Source organism: Nelusetta ayraudi, unplaced genomic scaffold (genome assembly GCF_046127955.1).
Source record: "Nelusetta ayraudi isolate G7.1 ecotype Tasmania unplaced genomic scaffold, CSIRO-AGI_Nayr_v1 ptg000019l, whole genome shotgun sequence".
In the NCBI taxonomy this organism is placed as follows: domain Eukaryota; kingdom Metazoa; phylum Chordata; class Actinopteri; order Tetraodontiformes; family Monacanthidae; genus Nelusetta; species Nelusetta ayraudi.
This window is the reverse complement of record NW_027466069.1, coordinates 8,746,066-8,764,822: the sequence shown is the minus strand read 5'-3', so window position 1 is coordinate 8,764,822 and position 18,757 is coordinate 8,746,066. Positions and strand designations below refer to the sequence as shown.

The 18,757-nt window shown below is 44.9% G+C and overlaps 3 protein-coding genes across 8 annotated transcripts in view; 1 reads left to right on the top strand and 2 right to left on the bottom strand.

The window, feature by feature from the left end:
- Nucleotides 1-8,195, bottom strand: part of LOC142888558 (protein bicaudal D homolog 2-like) — a 44,987-nt gene extending 36,792 nt beyond the window's left edge. For 2 of the 4 annotated variants that reach the window (XM_076026977.1, XM_076026978.1), the window contains exon 1: nucleotides 7,383-8,195. In XM_076026977.1, the coding sequence (XP_075883092.1) occupies nucleotides 7,383-7,622 (240 nt within the window). In that variant the 5' untranslated portion in view covers nucleotides 7,623-8,195. The remainder of the gene's footprint in view (nucleotides 1-7,382) is intronic. The other 2 variants (XM_076026979.1, XM_076026976.1) reach the window with 1 other exon arrangement.
- Nucleotides 8,196-10,389: 2,194 nt separating this feature from the next.
- Nucleotides 10,390-14,526, top strand: ptpdc1b (protein tyrosine phosphatase domain containing 1b). Its single transcript, XM_076026066.1, has 9 exons — nucleotides 10,390-10,399; nucleotides 10,788-10,953; nucleotides 11,049-11,129; nucleotides 11,215-11,333; nucleotides 11,866-12,003; nucleotides 12,087-13,096; nucleotides 13,911-14,093; nucleotides 14,187-14,297; nucleotides 14,392-14,526. Exons 1-9 carry the CDS (start codon nucleotides 10,390-10,392, stop codon nucleotides 14,524-14,526), a joined length of 1,953 nt encoding a protein of 650 aa, XP_075882181.1.
- fbxw12 (F-box and WD repeat domain containing 12) lies at nucleotides 13,608-18,412 on the bottom strand. 3 transcript variants are annotated; one of them, XM_076026973.1, is made up of 10 exons: nucleotides 18,238-18,412; nucleotides 18,085-18,122; nucleotides 17,465-17,631; nucleotides 17,249-17,373; nucleotides 16,821-17,027; nucleotides 16,574-16,738; nucleotides 16,096-16,300; nucleotides 15,491-15,672; nucleotides 15,279-15,409; nucleotides 13,608-15,148 (listed from the first exon to the last, which is right to left on the bottom strand). In XM_076026973.1, exons 1-10 carry the CDS (start codon nucleotides 18,346-18,348, stop codon nucleotides 15,049-15,051), a joined length of 1,431 nt encoding a protein of 476 aa, XP_075883088.1. In that variant the 5' UTR covers nucleotides 18,349-18,412; the 3' UTR covers nucleotides 13,608-15,048. The 3 variants fall into 3 exon arrangements, with proteins under 3 accessions (XP_075883088.1, XP_075883089.1, XP_075883090.1); XM_076026974.1 differs by having other exon boundaries at nucleotides 18,249-18,385; XM_076026975.1 differs by lacking the exons at nucleotides 18,085-18,122; nucleotides 18,238-18,412 and adding an exon at nucleotides 17,714-17,990.
- Between the last annotated feature and the right edge of the window lie 345 nt (nucleotides 18,413-18,757).

The following is an 18,757-nucleotide window of genomic DNA, read 5'->3' as shown; positions in this document are numbered from 1 at the left end:
GTCAGTGGAATTTTGCATAAGAATATGCGGGGCGACTGCATGGATCAATACTGTCCTCAATGCGTCTTCCTAACAGAAGCGGCCAAGCTCATTCAGTCACTTCAGAATATTAAACAACGGACACCAATTTACAACAGCTGAAAGGGGAAATTCCACTTTTTTTTTTCCTTCGGTCTAAAAAAAGTGAGGTATTTCCCACATGCCCCTCCCGTCCAAACCAATTCTCATTTTTCAAGGACCCTTGAGAGGTTGGCACACATCCAATTTAAACCCCTCCCCTCGTTTGTCACCCTCAGACAAACTTTAATGTTGTTATGTCTCTGTGAGCAGGCGGCTACTTTATAACCCCGTTTCTATTACAATTCCTCCCTCTCCCCGCTGTTCTACTGAGCCTGGGGGCTTTAAGCCATAGTCTCTGTGAGGGAGGTATATAACACACTGCGACAAGAGGGGACCCAGACCCACTAGCCTATTTACAATAGGAGTCTGGGGAAAGAGGAGGAGGGGAGGACAATGTCTGGAATTTGATGTGTTAAAACGTACACATAGCACCTTTCCTCGTTTGCAATGAGGTGCTGAGGTTGAAACGGGTGTCCTGGGCAATGGGACACCCCTTTCAGACCAGGTTTAAATAAATGGATGATTAAAATGAAGGCCAAAAATAAACCGTTTCCTGAAATGAAGGAACATTTGTGTGAGGCTGTCCTTTGGTTTAATCCATTTAGGTAATGTGCCATCTATCTTCACTGAGGGGATAATTGAGATGTGAGGACTATGTAGAATTTCAAAGGGGTGGGCGATGGGTGTGTCAGACTGTGTCAGTGTAAACAGGGGAAACGTATCCCTCCAAACTCTTTACCAGTTAGTACCAAGGCACAGGATGCACCACAGGGCGAACAAACAAGCCAACAAATAAGCAAAAGACTGAAAGCTAATTGACTCAACGGATAAGTTGACTGCCTTAACTGCCTAAACAATGCAGCTTGTTGAGCTGATTAAAATTATCGAAATAATATTCACACAACACAACAGAGAGGAGGAATAGAAATCAAGAAAAAGTCAGTTGTTGAGAGAAATTCTCATGGAACCGATAGACACAATATCATTTCCTCTAACTAAAGACATCTGCATTCCTGTAGGGTTCATATGTGTTATGCTTCCTGCCCACCATAAAAAAAACCAGGCTCCCTCCAACAAGTAAACAGGATGTAGTGTGTGTGTGTGTGTGTGTGTGTGTGTGTGTGTGTGTGTGTTGTGGGGGAGAACTGACATTTCAAAAGAAGGAAGGGGGAAGATTAAAAGGAACAGAGCTTTATTAACTCTGAGTAGCTTGACTATGCACACGCAGCCCTAAACAGAGTCACTTTGACATTGTCAAGAAAACCAACATACTTTTACAGATTGCATTTTATTGAGCACTGTGTGGCACGGAGGGAGCCAAAGGTACGCTGTAGTTGGTGACTAAGGCAGAGTTGAACCCAATCAGGTTGCAAACCTTTGCTCTGCCCACATGCCCAGCTGATTCATCTCTTGATATCAGAGGAAACCAGTGCAGCTACCATAAGTATGGCCCGACACTGATCAAGTAGCCGACACAAACAAAAAAACAAAAACACTTACACATGTCATTTGGGGTTAAAAGTAGCAGTGTTTGTACACGTATCGACCTCTTACATAACATGCTATCTGCAGTTTACATGACTTATCTTGACTTTTCTCTCAGGACATACCCACACTGTGAAGCCTAATCAGAGTGTGTTTTAACACATACACATCAGCTTTCTTGACACCAAAGGACAGGGTGCATTTAGCTGCATTTCCATTACCTCTAGAATTGCGCAAAACCTAAATATCGCAATAAAAAACTGGTAACTCAAATATCGCTAAAAGGTTTTTACGCTCTCATGAGGTGGTTTTTCAGACGTATCGATATAGAGGTATGTTATTTGACATCCGCGTCGAATAAGGGATTGGGAAAAAAAAAAGGGAAGTCAATTCATTTCTTACAGTGTGGTCACGTGCGTGAACACAGACCTCGTTGTTTGAAGAAGAGGAACGACTGACTGGCCTACTGTCAGAGTGGACTGTCTGGTACCGTTGAAGGCCAACAGTCATTATCGTGACATCACCCTCTGCTTTTAGCTCACGCTCCTGCCTCATCCGGCCCGCGTCTTGAGTAATGGGATTACACTGGTGAAACACAATATCGCTGGGCTGCATCAACACCTCTCGCCGTGAATGCAAAGCTTCTCTCCCAAAAGGTTTTTAAAAAATGACCTCCACTCTCTTGACTGTACGTTTTATATGTTGTACATTGAACAGCGCAGTGTCATCCGATTGCCTTGACAGCGATCACACAGCGTGACACAAATGACGCTCGCCAAAAGATTGCACCCCTGAGAGTGAACAGCGTTGCGTGACTTGATTCCTGCTGAAAACAATTGCCAAGAGGCTGCAGGAGCGAAACATGACGCAAGTTTCATGGAGGACCGTCAGTCAGTCGGTGACGCTAGCAGCCAGGAAGCTGCTGCATGCTGGGGATTCTTCATCACGTGTTCCTTCTCTGGAGCCCTCGTGATAATGTTGGACTGCGCTGCGCACAAACACTCCACTCTTGATGCGCGATACCAGAAACATTCCGAGCAGCCCAAACACTTTGCCCACCGGGACCTTGGGGCAGTCAAACAACTGTGAATGAGACCTCAGTTTGACCTCAGGATGGTTGTTGTTGGTGTTCCACACACTAGAGTCAAGGGCAAAAGCCCTTTGGTAATTACTAGTGGACCACTACCTTAAAATTGGTTGGAATGACTAAGCCATTACCTTGGAGTTTATCTATTCAGGATGGACATACCTTGGTGATATTTTACATTTCCAGAAAAACGTATACTAGAGAGCCACACTCATAAATATTCAATCTTGAATGACCACACAGATTGCGTTCACAGCCACTGGACATGGCTAGTACCTGCCAGACAGAAATGCCACTACCTGCCCCTGGTTCTGGAGGCTGCCAAGTGTGACTAGACCTGGCAAAGTCCCAGACCTCCATAAGCCCTGTGTACACCGGCTGGGATTCATCCTCTTAGGCACAGAGGGCAGGGGATTTGGGACTTTATTTAGTGCCATTTACGAAAAGATTACCCATTAACAGCAGACTTACTGGCGGGAAAAAAAAGATATAGTGAATAGAACGGACAATCGGAAAACCCTGAAAAAATACCTCAAATGTAATGTCACAGAGAAACGAATCAAACTAAAATATATAGTATACGGTATCTCAAATAATTGTGTGTATAAGGAAGAATAAGAATTTACGATACTTAAAATGACAAAAGCCAAAGATGAAGAGAGCTGCGAGCTGGCGATCCAGTCATACATGACCAACGTTATTTATGACACTTCAAATAAGGGAGCTGGTGGGTTTCGTATCCTACTCATAATTTCTACTGACATCCAATCAGCATCCAACCCATTTAACCCCACAGAAGGGACTTAAAGTCACACAAGATATCTTTGTGTCGGGACACTGGTTTATATCCTTTACTGATCGGGCATTTCAAAAGGGACAACAGTGACCAATCCTTTCAAACGTTGCCACAATGAGACGCCTCTCTCAATCTGCCCTTTGTCACACACTGTGTTCTGTTGGCTTTTAACCCTTTCTCTCCATTTGTGATACCCAAGACCCGATAACCCCGCTGGGCTCAAATACACAAAGGGCCAGCGCGACAGGCACAGAGCGGCCAGGTTTTACTGAGCTTAACAATATTTGGGCCTCTAATTGTCCGCTTGAATTCCACAACGCGGTGCGCCGCAGCTGATAGTGGGGTTGCGTCGGCTGACTCGGATGACTTTAGCGCGGCAGAAGCAGCTCAAAATACTTTGTAATAAGCTACTGTCCCAAGGGTACATAATCTGGGGAAAAGCCACTATTGTCTACAGAAAAGACAATAAATGAAGGATGCGGGGTGAGTGCGCAGCACAGATGGCATCTTTACGGTCACTAATAACATTTCACATCGACAAAACCGGATAAACTGTGGCCAGGTATGTTCTTGCACTCCTTGAGGTGTAGAAGGAGGTGTGGCATGATAAGAGAAATGAAAAGAATGTGAACAACAGTTCCCGGTTGCATTGGCACCACTGTGTGAAGTAATACAATGTCATTAGCTACTACACCTACTGATTGGGCGTGAGCTCTGCAATCTGTGTGATGACTGGGTAAAAAGTCCACATTATCAAGTCAGTCAAGTACAAATGAGTGGCGTTATCAGCATACTTCTTGCAGAGAGCAAATCAGCTGCTAGTTCGCTAGTTAATTAGCAAAGGTCATAATAATGATCATACACATAACAATATGACCACAAGCTAGATCCCTATTGTCTTACTTCGTTTAACCCAAAGTCTACAACCAAAAGGCTTGTAATGACTAGTAGCTGTTTTAAACTTACTTTGAAACTAAACTGAAAATAAATAGATGAGTAAATGAATTCCGCTGGGAAATGGATGTGGATGATAGGATTGTAAAACATAATAATAATAACAATAATTCTGCTGGAAAGTTAAACAGGTTTTTTTTTAATTAGCCAGATGTTTGGATTACATTTTTTTTTTTTTTGCCAGTGTTTTGTCTCTTTGATTGCAGTTTTTCTTTGCAATGTCCCTTTTATGGCTACTCCATTGCCAATTAACTGAGGGATACATTTGCAAACAAGGAGAGAATATTGAATACTGCTGTGGTTGAGGGGACGTGAAAGAGCGAAATACATAGAGATATGGAAGCTAAAGCAGAACAGAAAGCAAAACTGTAGGACCATCCCATGAATATCAATAGTGGCAGCGTTACCTCCAGCAAACTGCTGTGTGTGTACTTACTAATATAGCTATGTGGGAGATGAGCACGGCTGCTTGGCTGAGGCTGCAGAGCTGTGCCGTTACTAAGCAACAGCAGAGTACAGAATCCCCCTGTCTTCCTGCCTCCAGAGTGGCGTTTATGTGGGGGCGTGTTTGAGTGTGAATATTAGGGCTCTGTCGAGGGGCATGTGAGAAAGTGAGGACTGGAGGGATAACAGGCGAAGTTTGCCCGCTGCCATGATGATTTCTGATTGGCTGTTTGCTTCCAGACTGAGACAATAGGCTGATATCTGAGCGCTTAAATCACGACGGGTGCATACAAAGCCGAGTGGTTTTCCTTTGTTTTGTGACTGTAACTAGCAACTTTGATAAAGGCTTGACTGCAGACTGCACCAGAGTCTGAATCCTCCTGTAAATTATTCCATCCCAGTCAGCTTACTTGCCTTTAAGTGGTGTGAGCATCTAAATAAGGGAGGATGGAATTTACGTTGAACAAAGAAATACTTGTCTCCTTTTTTTTTTCCAGAAGCTGCAAACAAAGCCACAGTGGTCAGTCTGACCTACCTACTGCAGAACAACCCAGAAATCAGAGGAGCAAAAACACAACTGTGACAAATGCAGAATTTATTTCTCAGAATGCACCTCCATCCTACTATTCAAATTTTGATTTGAATGGAGTTCGACCACTGAGATAAGCTTTTATTTTAGTACCCGCAGTGGCAGCAGTTTATCGCAGGTTGGCTCCCCGCTGCCTGCCCCCAGGACTCCTGCTAACAATAATTAGGAAGTGGCGAGGGATGTCAGGAGAACATGTTTATGTCCTTGCACTGATATCATCACATTTGGCCTCTGGTGACAGGATGTGTTGTGTTTGGGGGGAGGGCTGAGAAGAGGAATAGAGGACCACGGCTTCTGACTTCATAGTAAACTGAACAGCAATCCACAATCAGAAGCCATGAATCCAAATAAGAGATCCACTGTGGCAGCTTTGGGTACAATTGAGCTTATTGTCCAGTGATGTGTCTATTACAAGAGAGTAGAATCCAACCCAGCCTCACGATTGGAGCTATTTTTTTCTGACAAAAAAAAGATTTCAATTGGCAATATTTGAGAAAAATACACATTTTAAACTACCTATTTACTTTGGGTTGGCTGCTTGGGTTACAGTTTCACAACTTCTCCTGTTTATTCTCGATTCTTTTCTTTGCTGTTATTCCTCTTGAGGCTGAGCCGGGACCCTTCGTGCCAAAGACATCCATGGGAAAACAAGCAGGGGTTGCTGAGACCAGCCCCTCTTAAGCAATAACAGCGCTAGCATGAGGGCCACCGGAGGACAAACAGCTGAAAAAATCTGTGTGTGTGTGTGTGTGTGTGTGTGTGTGTGTGTGTGTGTCCAGAAAAGCAGAAAAAGCCACAGAGGAGCTGAGCGGCGTTCTGGCAGGGCAATGAAACATGTCACCATCAACCACTTCTTAGCTATCACTTGTGGCGAACTCAGAGGAACTCGCAACTACAGAGAGGATGTGAGAAACCATACTGAGCTGGAATGCCGCTTGTTTTTTTTTTTCCTCTCTCCATGACTACATGCGGCCATACAAGGAATCTGAAACGTCGCCTCCGCTTGGCAAGGACCGTCAGCTTAGCGCCACTTCACTCTGAAGCCATACTTCTCTCTTTCAAAATCACGAGACAGTGACAAACTGCCCCCGCGCAGAAAAAAATTGACACAATGCGGTTAACGGTTAGAAGTGAGACGGGCCACTGTCCAGGGAAACAGACACGTCCTTTATCACGCCTGGAGCACCGCTCCGGCCGTTACTCTCAACATTCTTTCCATTCCCAGAGGGAGGAATAACTCGTTTGGTTTCCTCTGCCGGGTGTCCATCCTCTCACTGAGCGGGAAGGTTCAAAATTTAAACATAGATCCGCCCCTTTTGAACTACAGTTTTTTTTTTTACAGTCAGGGACTGCGGGAAAACCAAGCTTGTCGTTTTGGAACGTAATTTCAACATAAAAGCAATTTGGCAGAACACAAAATGTCTTCAAAGATTTGTCGAGCAGCAACAGATATCTCCTGCAAATCATTGACAGCCTTGTCTTCGAGATAAGCACATTCTAGAGGTGTAAACGGAGAGATGAGTAAGGCCGGGGCTAGCTTTGGGTCGTGAATATGAGGCAGTGAATATCTTGAGGAGGCAGCATAAATAAATAAAGAGGTGTCAGGGGCGATGGGGGATTCGCAGCGGAAAAGGGGTGGGGGGGTGGGGGGGATGAGGCAACCTGCAGGGGGAAGCATCCCCACCTCATCCCGCAATTGTGACCTTGTAGGCTGAATGGCAGCGAGCGTTTTTAACGCATACACCTGGAAAGCAGTCAATGTAAATTAAAAAATAATACGCTTTGAAATTAAAGGCGATTTCTGTGATTTAAGGGCGATGAATATGTCAGAATGTGCACTGTAATTGCGATTCGTTGGGATGGTCCCTTTATTATTCATATAAATACATTTTTAAAATGCAGCCTACCTCCTTAAGCTGGTCCATCTCCTGTCTGACGGCCTCGTACTCGATCTCCAGGTCGTCATACTGCTGCTTGAGCTGCTGCTTCTCCTCCAGCACCACCAGCCCGTACTCCGCCGCCTGGATCTTCTCGTTCGTGGTCTCACCCAGCTCCCGGGAGAGGCGCTCGATCTCGGCGCGCATCCACTCCGGCCTGGCCTCCTGCAGCAACATTGCGTCGGGGTAGCTCTGCTCCTCCACGGACATGGTTCGGTACCGGTGACGATCAACCAACGGACGAGCGCCGGCTGATCAGCGAAAGAGGTGGTGGTGATGGAAGAGGAGGATGAGGTGGTTGGGGGGCGTCTTCAAGAGGTGTAACCTTGAAGGACCGGCTGCTTTAGATTCTTCTGTATTTAAATTGCATGATGGTTACGTTCGAGCTTGTCGTCGTCGTTCTCGTTTCTTTGGTCATGTAGATGACTCGGTGCGATTTTCTCCGACGGGAGGAGTTCGCCCTACGCTGCTAGAAACGCTCCATCATTGCTCCCCTGCCTGCCTGTCCCGTCTTCTGTGCCCCGGCTTGTCGGAGCGTTTGAGCTGCAGAGGGGGGTTCCAACTGCGGCTACGACACAAAAGCGGATGTGTCGCTCGTGGACTTGACTTTCACAATAAAGTGCTCGCTGAAAAATACGCTTTAGACCGTGCGAGGGTTTGGGGGCGGGGGGTAGCTTTGATCTGTTCACGCTTTGTAATTTCAATAAATAATCTCTCCGAATTATAAATTACGAGAGCTGGTATAAATCTATATTCAACAATCCGTGAAATCACGCGTTTTATTTTAAAGGCAACGTCGGCTACTTCCTCTATGAGCACGGTTTCAACCTATCAACGCCGGCTTGTTTGGAACAGCTGAATGGCGCTTTGACGAAACGATAAAAACGTCTACGCAATCAGCTGCGATGGCTTCCACAGGCCGGCGGTGCATGTCGGGATATGTCGTACTCATAAGACCTTTGGAGGTGGCTTGTGACGCACACAAGCGAGGAAGAGGACTCATTCCCCCATAAGGCCGTTCTCTTTGCTTATGTGGAACACGGAAGTCACTCGGTTTGTTGCCGGAGGAACGGACAGCGGCAGCGGCTCTCGAGCAAAAGCCACTACCGTTTGCTGCCACCTATCGCATAAAATGCAGAACTAACATTAATATTCGATTATGGGAACCTCTGTGATCTCTACCAATATTTCCACACGTTCCCTTGAAAATATATACGTTTCCTTGTAAATTTCCTACACTGTGAGAAAATTAAAGGCATTCTTTTCTATACAACAAATATTACATATCAGGCAGTGTCATATTTGCACTCACAGAGCTTGCATTACATGTTTACGTCAATTTAAAAAATGTACTGAAGTAAAATATTTTAGAAAACAATAAATGCTATCATGTCTCAAATATTGTGCTCATGCTATTTTTTTTTTTTTTTTTTTTTTTTTTGTACAACGTGTAACTTAAACTAAACGCATTGTATCCTACCTGAAGCTAGCAGTCATAGCAGGTGACCTGCAATGTCACTTGAGGACATGCACAGGTGTAACTAATTGGGCCACCACATGCTGTCTGTACTCGACACCTCTCACATACACACGTCATCATGAGTGTTAAATCCAAAATGACATGATGAATTTCCTTTGCTCTTTTTCCCTTTTCCCTAAACTTAATCCTAGATCCTAGATAGGAGTACACTTCTAATATTATTTACCACTTTGTGTACAATTATTTCCCATATAATAAAATATAAAGTACAGTGATCACACAATTTGAAAGGCTGATAAATCAAGACAAGAACTCACACAGTTGACACAACAGTGTAAAGCATCATCTAATGACTGCATTTGATTCTTTGATGTCAAAACAAATCTTGTTCATTTGTGCCTAAATGCAGGCCAGCAATAGCATATATAGCAATAGCAAGAGCAATGGGCAATGAAGCCATTTAGATTTCATCCACTTGGTACTTGATCAAGGTTAATTTATTACAACATTAGTGTTTTGACTTGGACATTTGAAACAGTTTTCATATCAACAGAACTTTTAATTGATGATGTTGAGAGTAAAATTTTCATTGGTATTTTCCAATGATGTGCTCCTTGATAGAATACATTTAAGGTGATTGTGTTTAACAATCCTGCCGAATCCATTGTGAATAGGGACACAGTATGCCTTCTGTGAGGAGTGGGTGCTCTATTTAATACCTGTGAAGTAACAAGATTAGTAGTCTAATCCAAGAGGAGTCAGGAATAGCCCTCCATTACCCCAAAGCCACAGCCAGGATGATTCTTTGTGTGGGGGTAATTACAAAGGACACAGCTCTGCTACTTTACAACAGATTCCTTGTTTATTCCTGGAGTTGCTCTGTCATCCTGGAGAGGTGCATGGCTTTTCGCAAAAAAGCAAAGGAGAGCCTGTGGATTCTAGTGCTGCCCCACCCAACGACGCGGAGATAATCTGACAAATCAATTCAAGCAAAGCCACGGGATTGACTTACCGCAGCACAGAGGAGGCAGTCGACGTCAGCGTGCTGCGAGTTGATGTCAGAAGTGCTGGCACCTGCGGCCATTGTAATGGTTCATGAAAGGATCTTGCTTCATTTATCTCAGGTAAATCAATGTTGTTTGGAGATATTCTTAATCGTTTTGTGACTGTTGTGTCTTGAGTAATTTAAACTTAAACTTTCTGTTAATGTTGTGTTAAAGCATAGATCAGTGTAGATCAGGTTGACCACCCGCATAATGCTCTCAGCTATTGCCTCAACCCCTACTGTATTACATGTATTTGTCTTTCGAGATAATAAAAAAATCATTTTTACAGACTTCGTGGTAGTATTTGGTTTGTTGAAGACTTTGTAGGCTGTTGGTGGTGATAACCACAGCAAGGTGTATGATATATTATTTTGCAGGTTGTGCTATGACTGTCGATGTCAGCCTCACTGCTCCAATGGCACACCAAGAAAAGACAAGAGCTGCAGCTCTAATGGAATACAGTAAGTGGGAGTGAAATAACAAGAAAGACGGAACACACTCAGTTTGTTCAGATGTAAATATCGATGATTTAAATATCATTCACAGATTTTATTCAATCAGAATGCAACATTATTTCAAGCGTTCCCTAACAGCACCAAGTGTAATTTTCTGACAGACAAGGATAAGAGACCTTCAAGTGAGCCCTCGCAACTGTTGACCTTAATAATGGGTTTTAAGGGAGAACCTACTTTAGGTGGCCTATAAGCTGCAATGTAAAAATCACTGGGTCAACAGGTTGACTGTGGTATAATTTCAGTTAAAGAAATGACATAATCAATTTGAAATGGCTTTTAAAATTTACCCTAGGCTATCTATTAATGTTTCCTTTCTCTGTCTAAAATAATCCAGTTAGGGCCCCCAGGGCAAAGTACACGCTAGTCGGAGAAGCAATACGTGCCGTCGTCCCTGGACCTCTGCAATGCTCCATCGGCTGTGGAGGCCAAAACTGCAAGTATGACAACCCCAGTTATTGGCGAGATGACCAGCAGGCCATAAAGGGCCTTTACTCATCATGGTATGCCTGCTTGCTTTTCCACAGTATTTGTACTGTAGATGTTTGTAGTTTACTGCCGGATTTTCCACCCGCTGGGTTTTCCCTCTTTGTTTTAGGGTGACTGACCATCTTCTTGCTACATCCAGACCCTCAACAGAAATCATTGAAAAATACAACATCATTGATCAGTTCAGGAGGTACAGAAAACTTTGACTTAAGGCCTTTCAATATATTCTTGGCAGAGAACGGATATCAAATTAGATGTGTGTCTTTTGAATCAAGGAATAGTATCAAAACAGTGATCAACCTCCAGACACCTGGGGAGCATGCTAGCTGCGGCAACCCTCTGGAGCCAGAGAGCGGCTTCTCGTATCGGCCAGAGGTCTTCATGGAAAACAACAGTATGTTCTCAACACAATAGTTATCGAAATATTTACTAGTGTTGTAGTACTGGAGATTGGTCTTGGTCTCCAGACCACTTCTTAAGGGGTCTCGGTCTCATCTCGGACTGGCAGGCATTTTTACTCGATCATGACGTAATAACGTAAAAGAATCCTGCTGTTGCCGTTTTACGCTCTGTTTGTGACACCTAGAGTGACACATCCCCTTATTCCTAGTTGATTTATTTTTTTAATTTCATGAAGCAAAGTTGTTTTTTTGAAAATGGTTAAAAAATAATTGGCAAATAGCAAGAAAATCGTTTAATTATTATCAAAAGACACCTTGCTGAAAAGAGATGTAGATTCTAGATTTAGAAGCAAACTTGAATTTAAAAAAAGATACCGGTCATTTTTTTCTGTTTTGTTGTTATTTTTCTTTGAGATGAAAACTCTTGGTCTTGTCTCGATCTTGGTACTCTCTAGTCTGGATAAGGTCTGGGTCTTGGTTGGTCACCTGCCTCAGAATATGACAATACCTACCTTACTGTTTCAGTTTATTTCTACAATTTTGGCTGGAGTGACTATGGAGTGGCCAACCTCACTACTGTTCTGGATATGGTCAAGGTCATGGCCTTTGCACTGCAAGAGGGAAAAATAGCAGTCCACTGTCATGCCGGTCTCGGAAGGACAGGTACGTTTGATTGTGAAAGTACATAAAAGTCTTGTTGCATTTTGTGATGTTTCAGGTTCCCCATTGTTGGTGTTTCTCATAAGGTGTGTTGCTAGCAAGCTTCTTAGCGTACGCTACCAGGATGACTGCAAACCAGGCCATCTTGTACGTGCGTGCCAAACGCCCAAATTCCATCCAGACCCGAGGTCAACTGCGATGCGTCAGAGAGTTTGCCCAGTTTCTCGTCCCTTTGAGGAGTGTGTTTTCCTGCGCCGAGCCTCGGAGCAACCCCGTCACTCTGTCCCAGTACCTGAATCGCCAGAGGCACATTCTGCACGGCACGGAGAGGAGAGAGCTGAGGCACATGCCCAAGATCGTCCAGCTGGTGTCCAATCTGCTGATGGACATCGTGGAGAATCGCCAGGTGATCGAGGAGGACATCCTGGAAGCCCCTGACATCCACGACATAGAGATGACGCTCAGCATCATTGAGCAAATGGGCCCTGAGATATTCTCCAAAGAGCCCCGCTTGCCCGGCACGCCCACTTTACCGAGACACTACAACGAGCCGCCCATCTTCTACCATCGCAAGAGCCTGAGCTACAGTGAGTCTGACCTGAGGCGCCTGGGCTCGCAGCTCAACCTCCTCACCCAGCCTCTTGGCTCCTTGTCACAGAGTAACATCAACGCGTCCGTGTGCCAGTCCGAGTCTGCGAACCGCGCTCGCGAAAGAAACAGCAACGTGTCGGACTTCTCGCATGGATCAACCAGCTCTCTTTGGAAAATGAAGAATGAGCAAAACAAGGACGACTCCATCTTGCTGAGGAGAATGAAGAAGAAGACCATCCAGCGGAGCGAGTCCATGGGCAACAAGAAACCCAACGGCAACAACGGCAGCATGCTGACCCGCTGGAAGGCCGAGCAGAGGGAGGGGCTGGCGAACAACGGGATTAAGTACCAAGGCTCCAAAGAGGAACACTCAGAGGTGCCCTTCATTACCCTGCAGTCCGAGTTGTCGCTGGAAGCCAGGAGGCTCCTCGTGGCTCAGTCACTGGCAGTGGACCTTTTACTCGACGGGGAGGAGGAGCACAAGAACAAACTCTTGGCCTGGCAGGTAAATAACACACGTCAGAAGATACTTGTACAAGGTACAGACAGAGAAATGTTTTTTTCTGATTCAAATGTACAAGCTTTATTTTTTTTTTCCTTTCTACTTCTTTTTACACCTTGGAATCGTGATCAGATGTTATTTTATGCAGATTTTTAATCACAACCACAGGAGATCCGTTTTTTTTTGTTTTTTTTTATCAGATCTAAAAATAAAAACTTACACGGGAGCTTGATCATCAAGATTTCAACCGTAAAATCTCACTCATCCATCTTGCCAGCCTCCACTATCAAGCATTTTCAATCAGTTTGTGTTGCATTCCACGACGGATCAGCTTTCTTTTCGCTGTGACCAAACTAAATAAGGGGGCACTTGTTGCAAGATGCACATTAGAGGACCAAGAAGATAAAGTGGAGGTGGATGCCACTTTAACTTAAGGGTAGGGTGAATGGCATGTTTGCTGCAGTAACAGCAGGTTAAAAATGAAATCTAAAAAAAGGCAAAGAACAACAATAAATGCTTTTCTCTGTGGACAAGACATGTATTTAATTTTGTGAAATGCTTGTGCTCTGTAAGGCCCCTACACCTTTAAGGCCCCTGAACGCAGCTCCTACACAATGTGTTCAGTGTATAGGGGCCTAAGAATATTCTGTCCCTTTCAAAACACACACTGTGGGATTTTCATCAAATGAATGTTGAAAGTAAAAGACAAAGAATTTAGAAAAGTTCCTAACAGATTAACAGTGCATTTCAAAAGTCGTACAAGGGCAGACTGTTGGTGTTAGTGGTGTTGACCGCTTTGCCTGGCTGTTGACCGCAGGCAGAGCTGAACCAAGGCGGTGGCTGGGAGAGGCTGTGCATGGAGCGGGATCCCTTCATCCTCACTGGACTCATGTGGTCGTGGCTGGAGCAGCTCAAAGAGCCGGTCATCTCTGTCCAACAAGCCAAAGAGCTGAACCTTCACAACGGCGACTCTCAAACACTTGTCAACACCTTAGGCAGAGTTAGTGCATCTTTTAAAAACGGGAAACATGAGCACAAACTACCGGAGAACGTAAATGACTAATTCCCCGACTGTGTTCTGCTCTCTTTCCAGGCTCCTACAGAAACATTGACATGCATACTGGACTGCATGGCTCATATGCAGATGATACCGGAGGAGGTCGAAACTGCATTCCTGAACCGCACTATCAAGGCTTTCACTTGGGTGAGAATAGACGATGATGTAAAAAAACATTGGCAATTCCGCATGTTGTGTTATTCCTTAATATACATCGACAACCGTGTTTGCCTTCGAATAGATGGACAGCAATTCGGACGAGGGGAGGAAAGTTTATGAGTCCATGGCAACCGTCCTGCAATGCATCCTAGAGGACATGAGGAACACTGACGGCGAAGAAGACGATGCATCCGCCACTCCATTGACTCCCATATAGCCCATATAGCCCATATTATCCAGTGACGTAATGCTTGGACCATGTAGTAGAGTGAAGTGGCAAAAAAGAAAAACGATCTCCTGTGCCTTGTAAAATTGTTCTTTTTATGCTAATTTTGTTACAGGGAGCTAAATATAAAACTTTGTATTTAAGACTTTTTCTTAATTACCTTAATAGTGATTGTCGCAACCTCAATGAAGAACGGGAATATATTTAAAGATAAGTCTCTGCCTTACACTGATAAGCGATGCACCTCAGCCCTAATCCCCGTAGAGATGTCTCTCGTTTGCAGCCAGCATGTTGTTCACATTGTGTTTTGATGCCTTTCCCATGACACGTCATCTTTCATCTTTGACAGTGTATCCTGTTTACTGTAAACACGGACTTCCCAAAGAACATCCCAATGTAAGCAATTATTATAAACAGTTCACAATAAAAAATAAAAAAAAAAGAAAGAAAATGCTCTCCCCGTCCGGCCCTCTCAGGTGCAAACAGCCTCCGAGCGTCTTTTGTGCGGCGATCTTAGGATGTGAACGAATACGCTTTCAAGACGTCCCTCCCGTCTTTGCCCTCGGCTGAGGCTACAATGCTGGAGTAGTCACAGGCGACGTGAGTGAACCCACTGAAAAAACAAGTACAAGGAAAAATGAATAGACATTACAAACGGGCAATCGTGGCTGCAATTAATGCAACTGGTCGAATCTATTCTATTATTCTTTTCTACATTCTATGAGACAAATAGCTTAAATGACCTGGACATCGTGTGTGATCCTCCCAGTAAGTGGTATCTGCTCTCTAGGGTCAACCCGCCCTCTCTGTCATTTCTCCACGTCAACACTCGTAAGGAGAGGTCCCGGGATGCCGTCAAAACACGGAAGCTGTCCTGCACGAGCAAAGAGGAAGAGAAATCTGTCCTAGTCACCGAGCACGGCTTTGCTCACAGATGGAATAGAGCGAAGCTTACCACACATATGGAGGAGATGGGCAAAGCATGATCTTTGAAGGTGGCAAGCAAGGCTCCTTTCAGAGAACAGACCTGCAGCTCTTGGCCAGCGGCCAACACTAAGCAGTTACTATCTTTCGCCTCCAGAAGGATCTCTTGGGATCTCGTGCTTAGGGACAAGGCAAAAGATTCTACCTGTTGCACTGCAGAGTGGACAGATGGAAAAAAAAAATCACACGGGGTACAGGTCAGAGGAAAAAAATAAAACCGTTGATATCAATATTGTGTAGAGCTGGAAAGATTTTGTATTGACTTTTTTTTTCATTTTGTGGCAAATAATGACACATAAGATGAAGAGGCAAACATTTTTTTTCAGACCTTTAGAGATGGTTAAATATTTCCAGAATATATTGTGAAATGTGTTTTCTCAGCTCAAACATGCTAATATCCAAAGGAATAAGGAAATTAATTACACATTGAATCTAATGGAGCAGTGTCTCTGTCTGCAGCCCATTACAGCAACACAGTGTGTACAGTATATCAAACAGCTTCTATAAAAAAAAAAAATTCAGCAGTATGTTTTCAATTTATAATGAGGGCGAACTGCAGAATGTCCAATTACTCACTCTGGATCTCTGATTTGTACCGCGTCTTTTTAATACTGATGTCCAAGACAGAGAGAACTTGGCTGCGTAGGCTGTGATGGATGACGGCCACCCTCGCAGGCTGCGTGGGTATGAACACAGCAGCCCGGCATCCAGTGACTGGCAAACACTGGCACAAAGGGTCTTCATCCTCCGCAGGGGAGGTCAGGCTGTCGGTGCAGATCGCCTGCAAAGAAGCAAAACGGAGTGATCTTAACTCAAATAGATCCAAACGCCACATCTCTGTGCAACCATGAATCAAGAAAATCACAGAGAACTCTAAAAAAACACCACTATTTCCCATGCTGTGCATACAGCCGTGGTGCAATATGTTTGATAGTGTCTATTAATGAAGAACCTTTCTCCACTGAGTCAGAGAGCAGTAACTCACAAGGACATACCAGAGCGGGAAACGCAACAACAAAAAAAAAGTCGGGTAGTCAAAGAACACAAAAAATACCTTTGGACTTAAGTCATCGTTGTCCTTGGTTCCAGCGATGATGTATTTCCTGTCGGGTGAAACTAGAAGTATGTTGACTTTAAAGGTGTCGCACACCTTGACGCTTGACCTTTTAGTCAAATTCGAGTCGGCAAGTGTGCACACGGAACCCTGGCTAGTTCCGACCTAGAAGATTTTATAATGAAAAACTCCATCGAGCTGCCTTAGCCGCTTTCCATTTTGAACTTGACTGTTGGGGGTTACTCACAGTCAAGAACCAACTGTCGTTTATGTCGTACTGCAGCAGTGCGCAGTGTGGTGACGAGGTAGAAAAGGATGCCAACTCCTGGCCGGTCTGACCCTGCCAGGTCTTGACGAGGCCGGTGGAGTCTGCCGTGATCACCACCTCACGCTTTTCATCGCACACAACCTCTGTGAAGGGACTCTGCACCGGACTGCACCACAGGAGCTGTCCCTAGGGGATATCAGAGGAATGGTTTGCACACTGTAGTAGACGAGAAGTGGGTGTTGATGGACGGATGGAAGTCAGGTCCAAAATTACACAAGTAATTGTTTCAAAGTTTGTTTGGTCCAATTTTCTGTTTTGAAATGAACCAGAAACAGAAAAAAAAAAAAAAAAAAAAAAAATCATTAAAGATAGGAACACCAGATGTGGAGGTGGTATACTGCACTGACGGTTTGGATGTTCCACGCTCGGACGGTACCGTCCGTGGAGGCGCTGCAGACTGTGGCGCAGGTGTTCCACAGATGTGGAAGGTGGACTGAAGCGCCCTGCAGATACGCCAAGCCCACCACCTTGCCTGCCGGACAACAGACACAGCAGATCAGCTCCTGAAAAGGAACGGAGGACGAGAATCGCCGCGCACACTGCTGAAGGTCACGTCGCCACACCCGCGTGTCCTCGGAGGCTTTTGCACGTGTAACCTCCGGAACGTCCCGTAGTCATCTTCGTGTCGAGGTGGCAGCGTCGCAGGAAGTATCTCTTCCAGGAGAAAGCCCCGGGTTCGCCCCCCATTGCGGCAAAGTTGCAGAAACTCCAGCGACGCAGACACAACCTCCTGGAGGCCAAACATGGTTGTTTATGTTTATCTCTGTTTGTCGCCGTCATTTGCTTCAATGTGCAAAACAGCTGTCAACAACTTTCATTCGGGAATATAAAGGAGGCCTCCCGCAGTGCCCGGGTCCTTGACCATCACAGGTCAGTGGCTCACAAGTAGTGGTATAAATCAAAGTATGCGGTTCAGTTTGAACAGCTTTTGTATTGTATTGTATTGAAATCTTTTAATTGAACATATTTTTTTTACACAACAATCATCAATAAAGCGTAGCCAGTGCGCAGTTGCGTGAATGGGTTGCGCAATGGTATTGCTTGCAGCTACGTAGATTACGGTTGTGAACGCAAACTCTATGGAAGGGAACGTAAATTAAAAAAAAACAAACTCCGTCCCGTATCGACGCACCATACAAATTATGCATTTTGAGGGACGGTTGGCAACTCTAGTGCTACTCACCTCCATAACCAGGGAGTCTCTGCGGCTTCGTGCCAATCCTAAAAACAAGTGAATACAAATAAACAAACCCACGGCCGTGGGACATTTCAGCGGAATCCGAACATTACTTCTGCGCCGTCAACTACTTCCGCAAACGGGACGCGCGCGGCTCACCTGACACACACTCGAGGCAATGATTAAGTCTTCCTCGCCGAGGAATGTAAATATTTGAACGAGACAATCGCAGATCAAGTGAGGACGCTGCGCGTCCGAACTGGCATCCATGGTGAGTCAAAGGGTCTCGGGAGGAGGCGCGGCAGGCAGCGGCGGCAGCGGCAGCAGCAGCGCCGGGTTGAAAAGTACGTCCGGTTCAGCCCTGTCAGTCGGCAGTACCCAAATGTGTCCACTAGATGTCAGTGTTGTAAAGCTTAGGCCGTGCGAGGAGGCGTTCACCGAGGAGGGCGCACAACAGGTAGCGACGTCCGTAAACACAGGTGTTCGTTTGACAAACGACAAGACACACACACGTTTTCATTGAATTGGGGATACGGCTGTTTGCAAAGAACTGCTTTTAGCCTGATTAAAAAACAAAATAAAACAAAAAAAACAAAAAACGAAGTGCAACCGAATGAAATGCCGCGGCGAGTCAGTCGGGAAGAACCCACAAGTGTGAAGTGTGTGTGAGAGAAAGAGA

Bases quoted from the DNA above. Each gene is read 5' to 3' on its own strand.
- ptpdc1b (XM_076026066.1), top strand. The intron at 11,130-11,214 runs GTACAGAAAACT...TTTTGAATCAAG, and splicing joins ATCATTGATCAGTTCAGGAG to GAATAGTATCAAAACAGTGA. The intron at 11,334-11,865 runs GTATGTTCTCAA...TTACTGTTTCAG, and splicing joins GGTCTTCATGGAAAACAACA to TTTATTTCTACAATTTTGGC.
- fbxw12 (XM_076026973.1), bottom strand. From the start codon at position 18,348: ATGGATGCCAGTTCGGACGCGCAGCGTCCTCACTTGATCTGCGATTGT. The intron at 18,123-18,237 runs GTGAGCCGCGCG...ACTTGTTTTTAG, and splicing joins TTGCCTCGAGTGTGTGTCAG to GATTGGCACGAAGCCGCAGA. The intron at 17,028-17,248 runs GTCAGTGCAGTA...GATATCCCCTAG, and splicing joins GAGCGTGGAACATCCAAACC to GGACAGCTCCTGTGGTGCAG.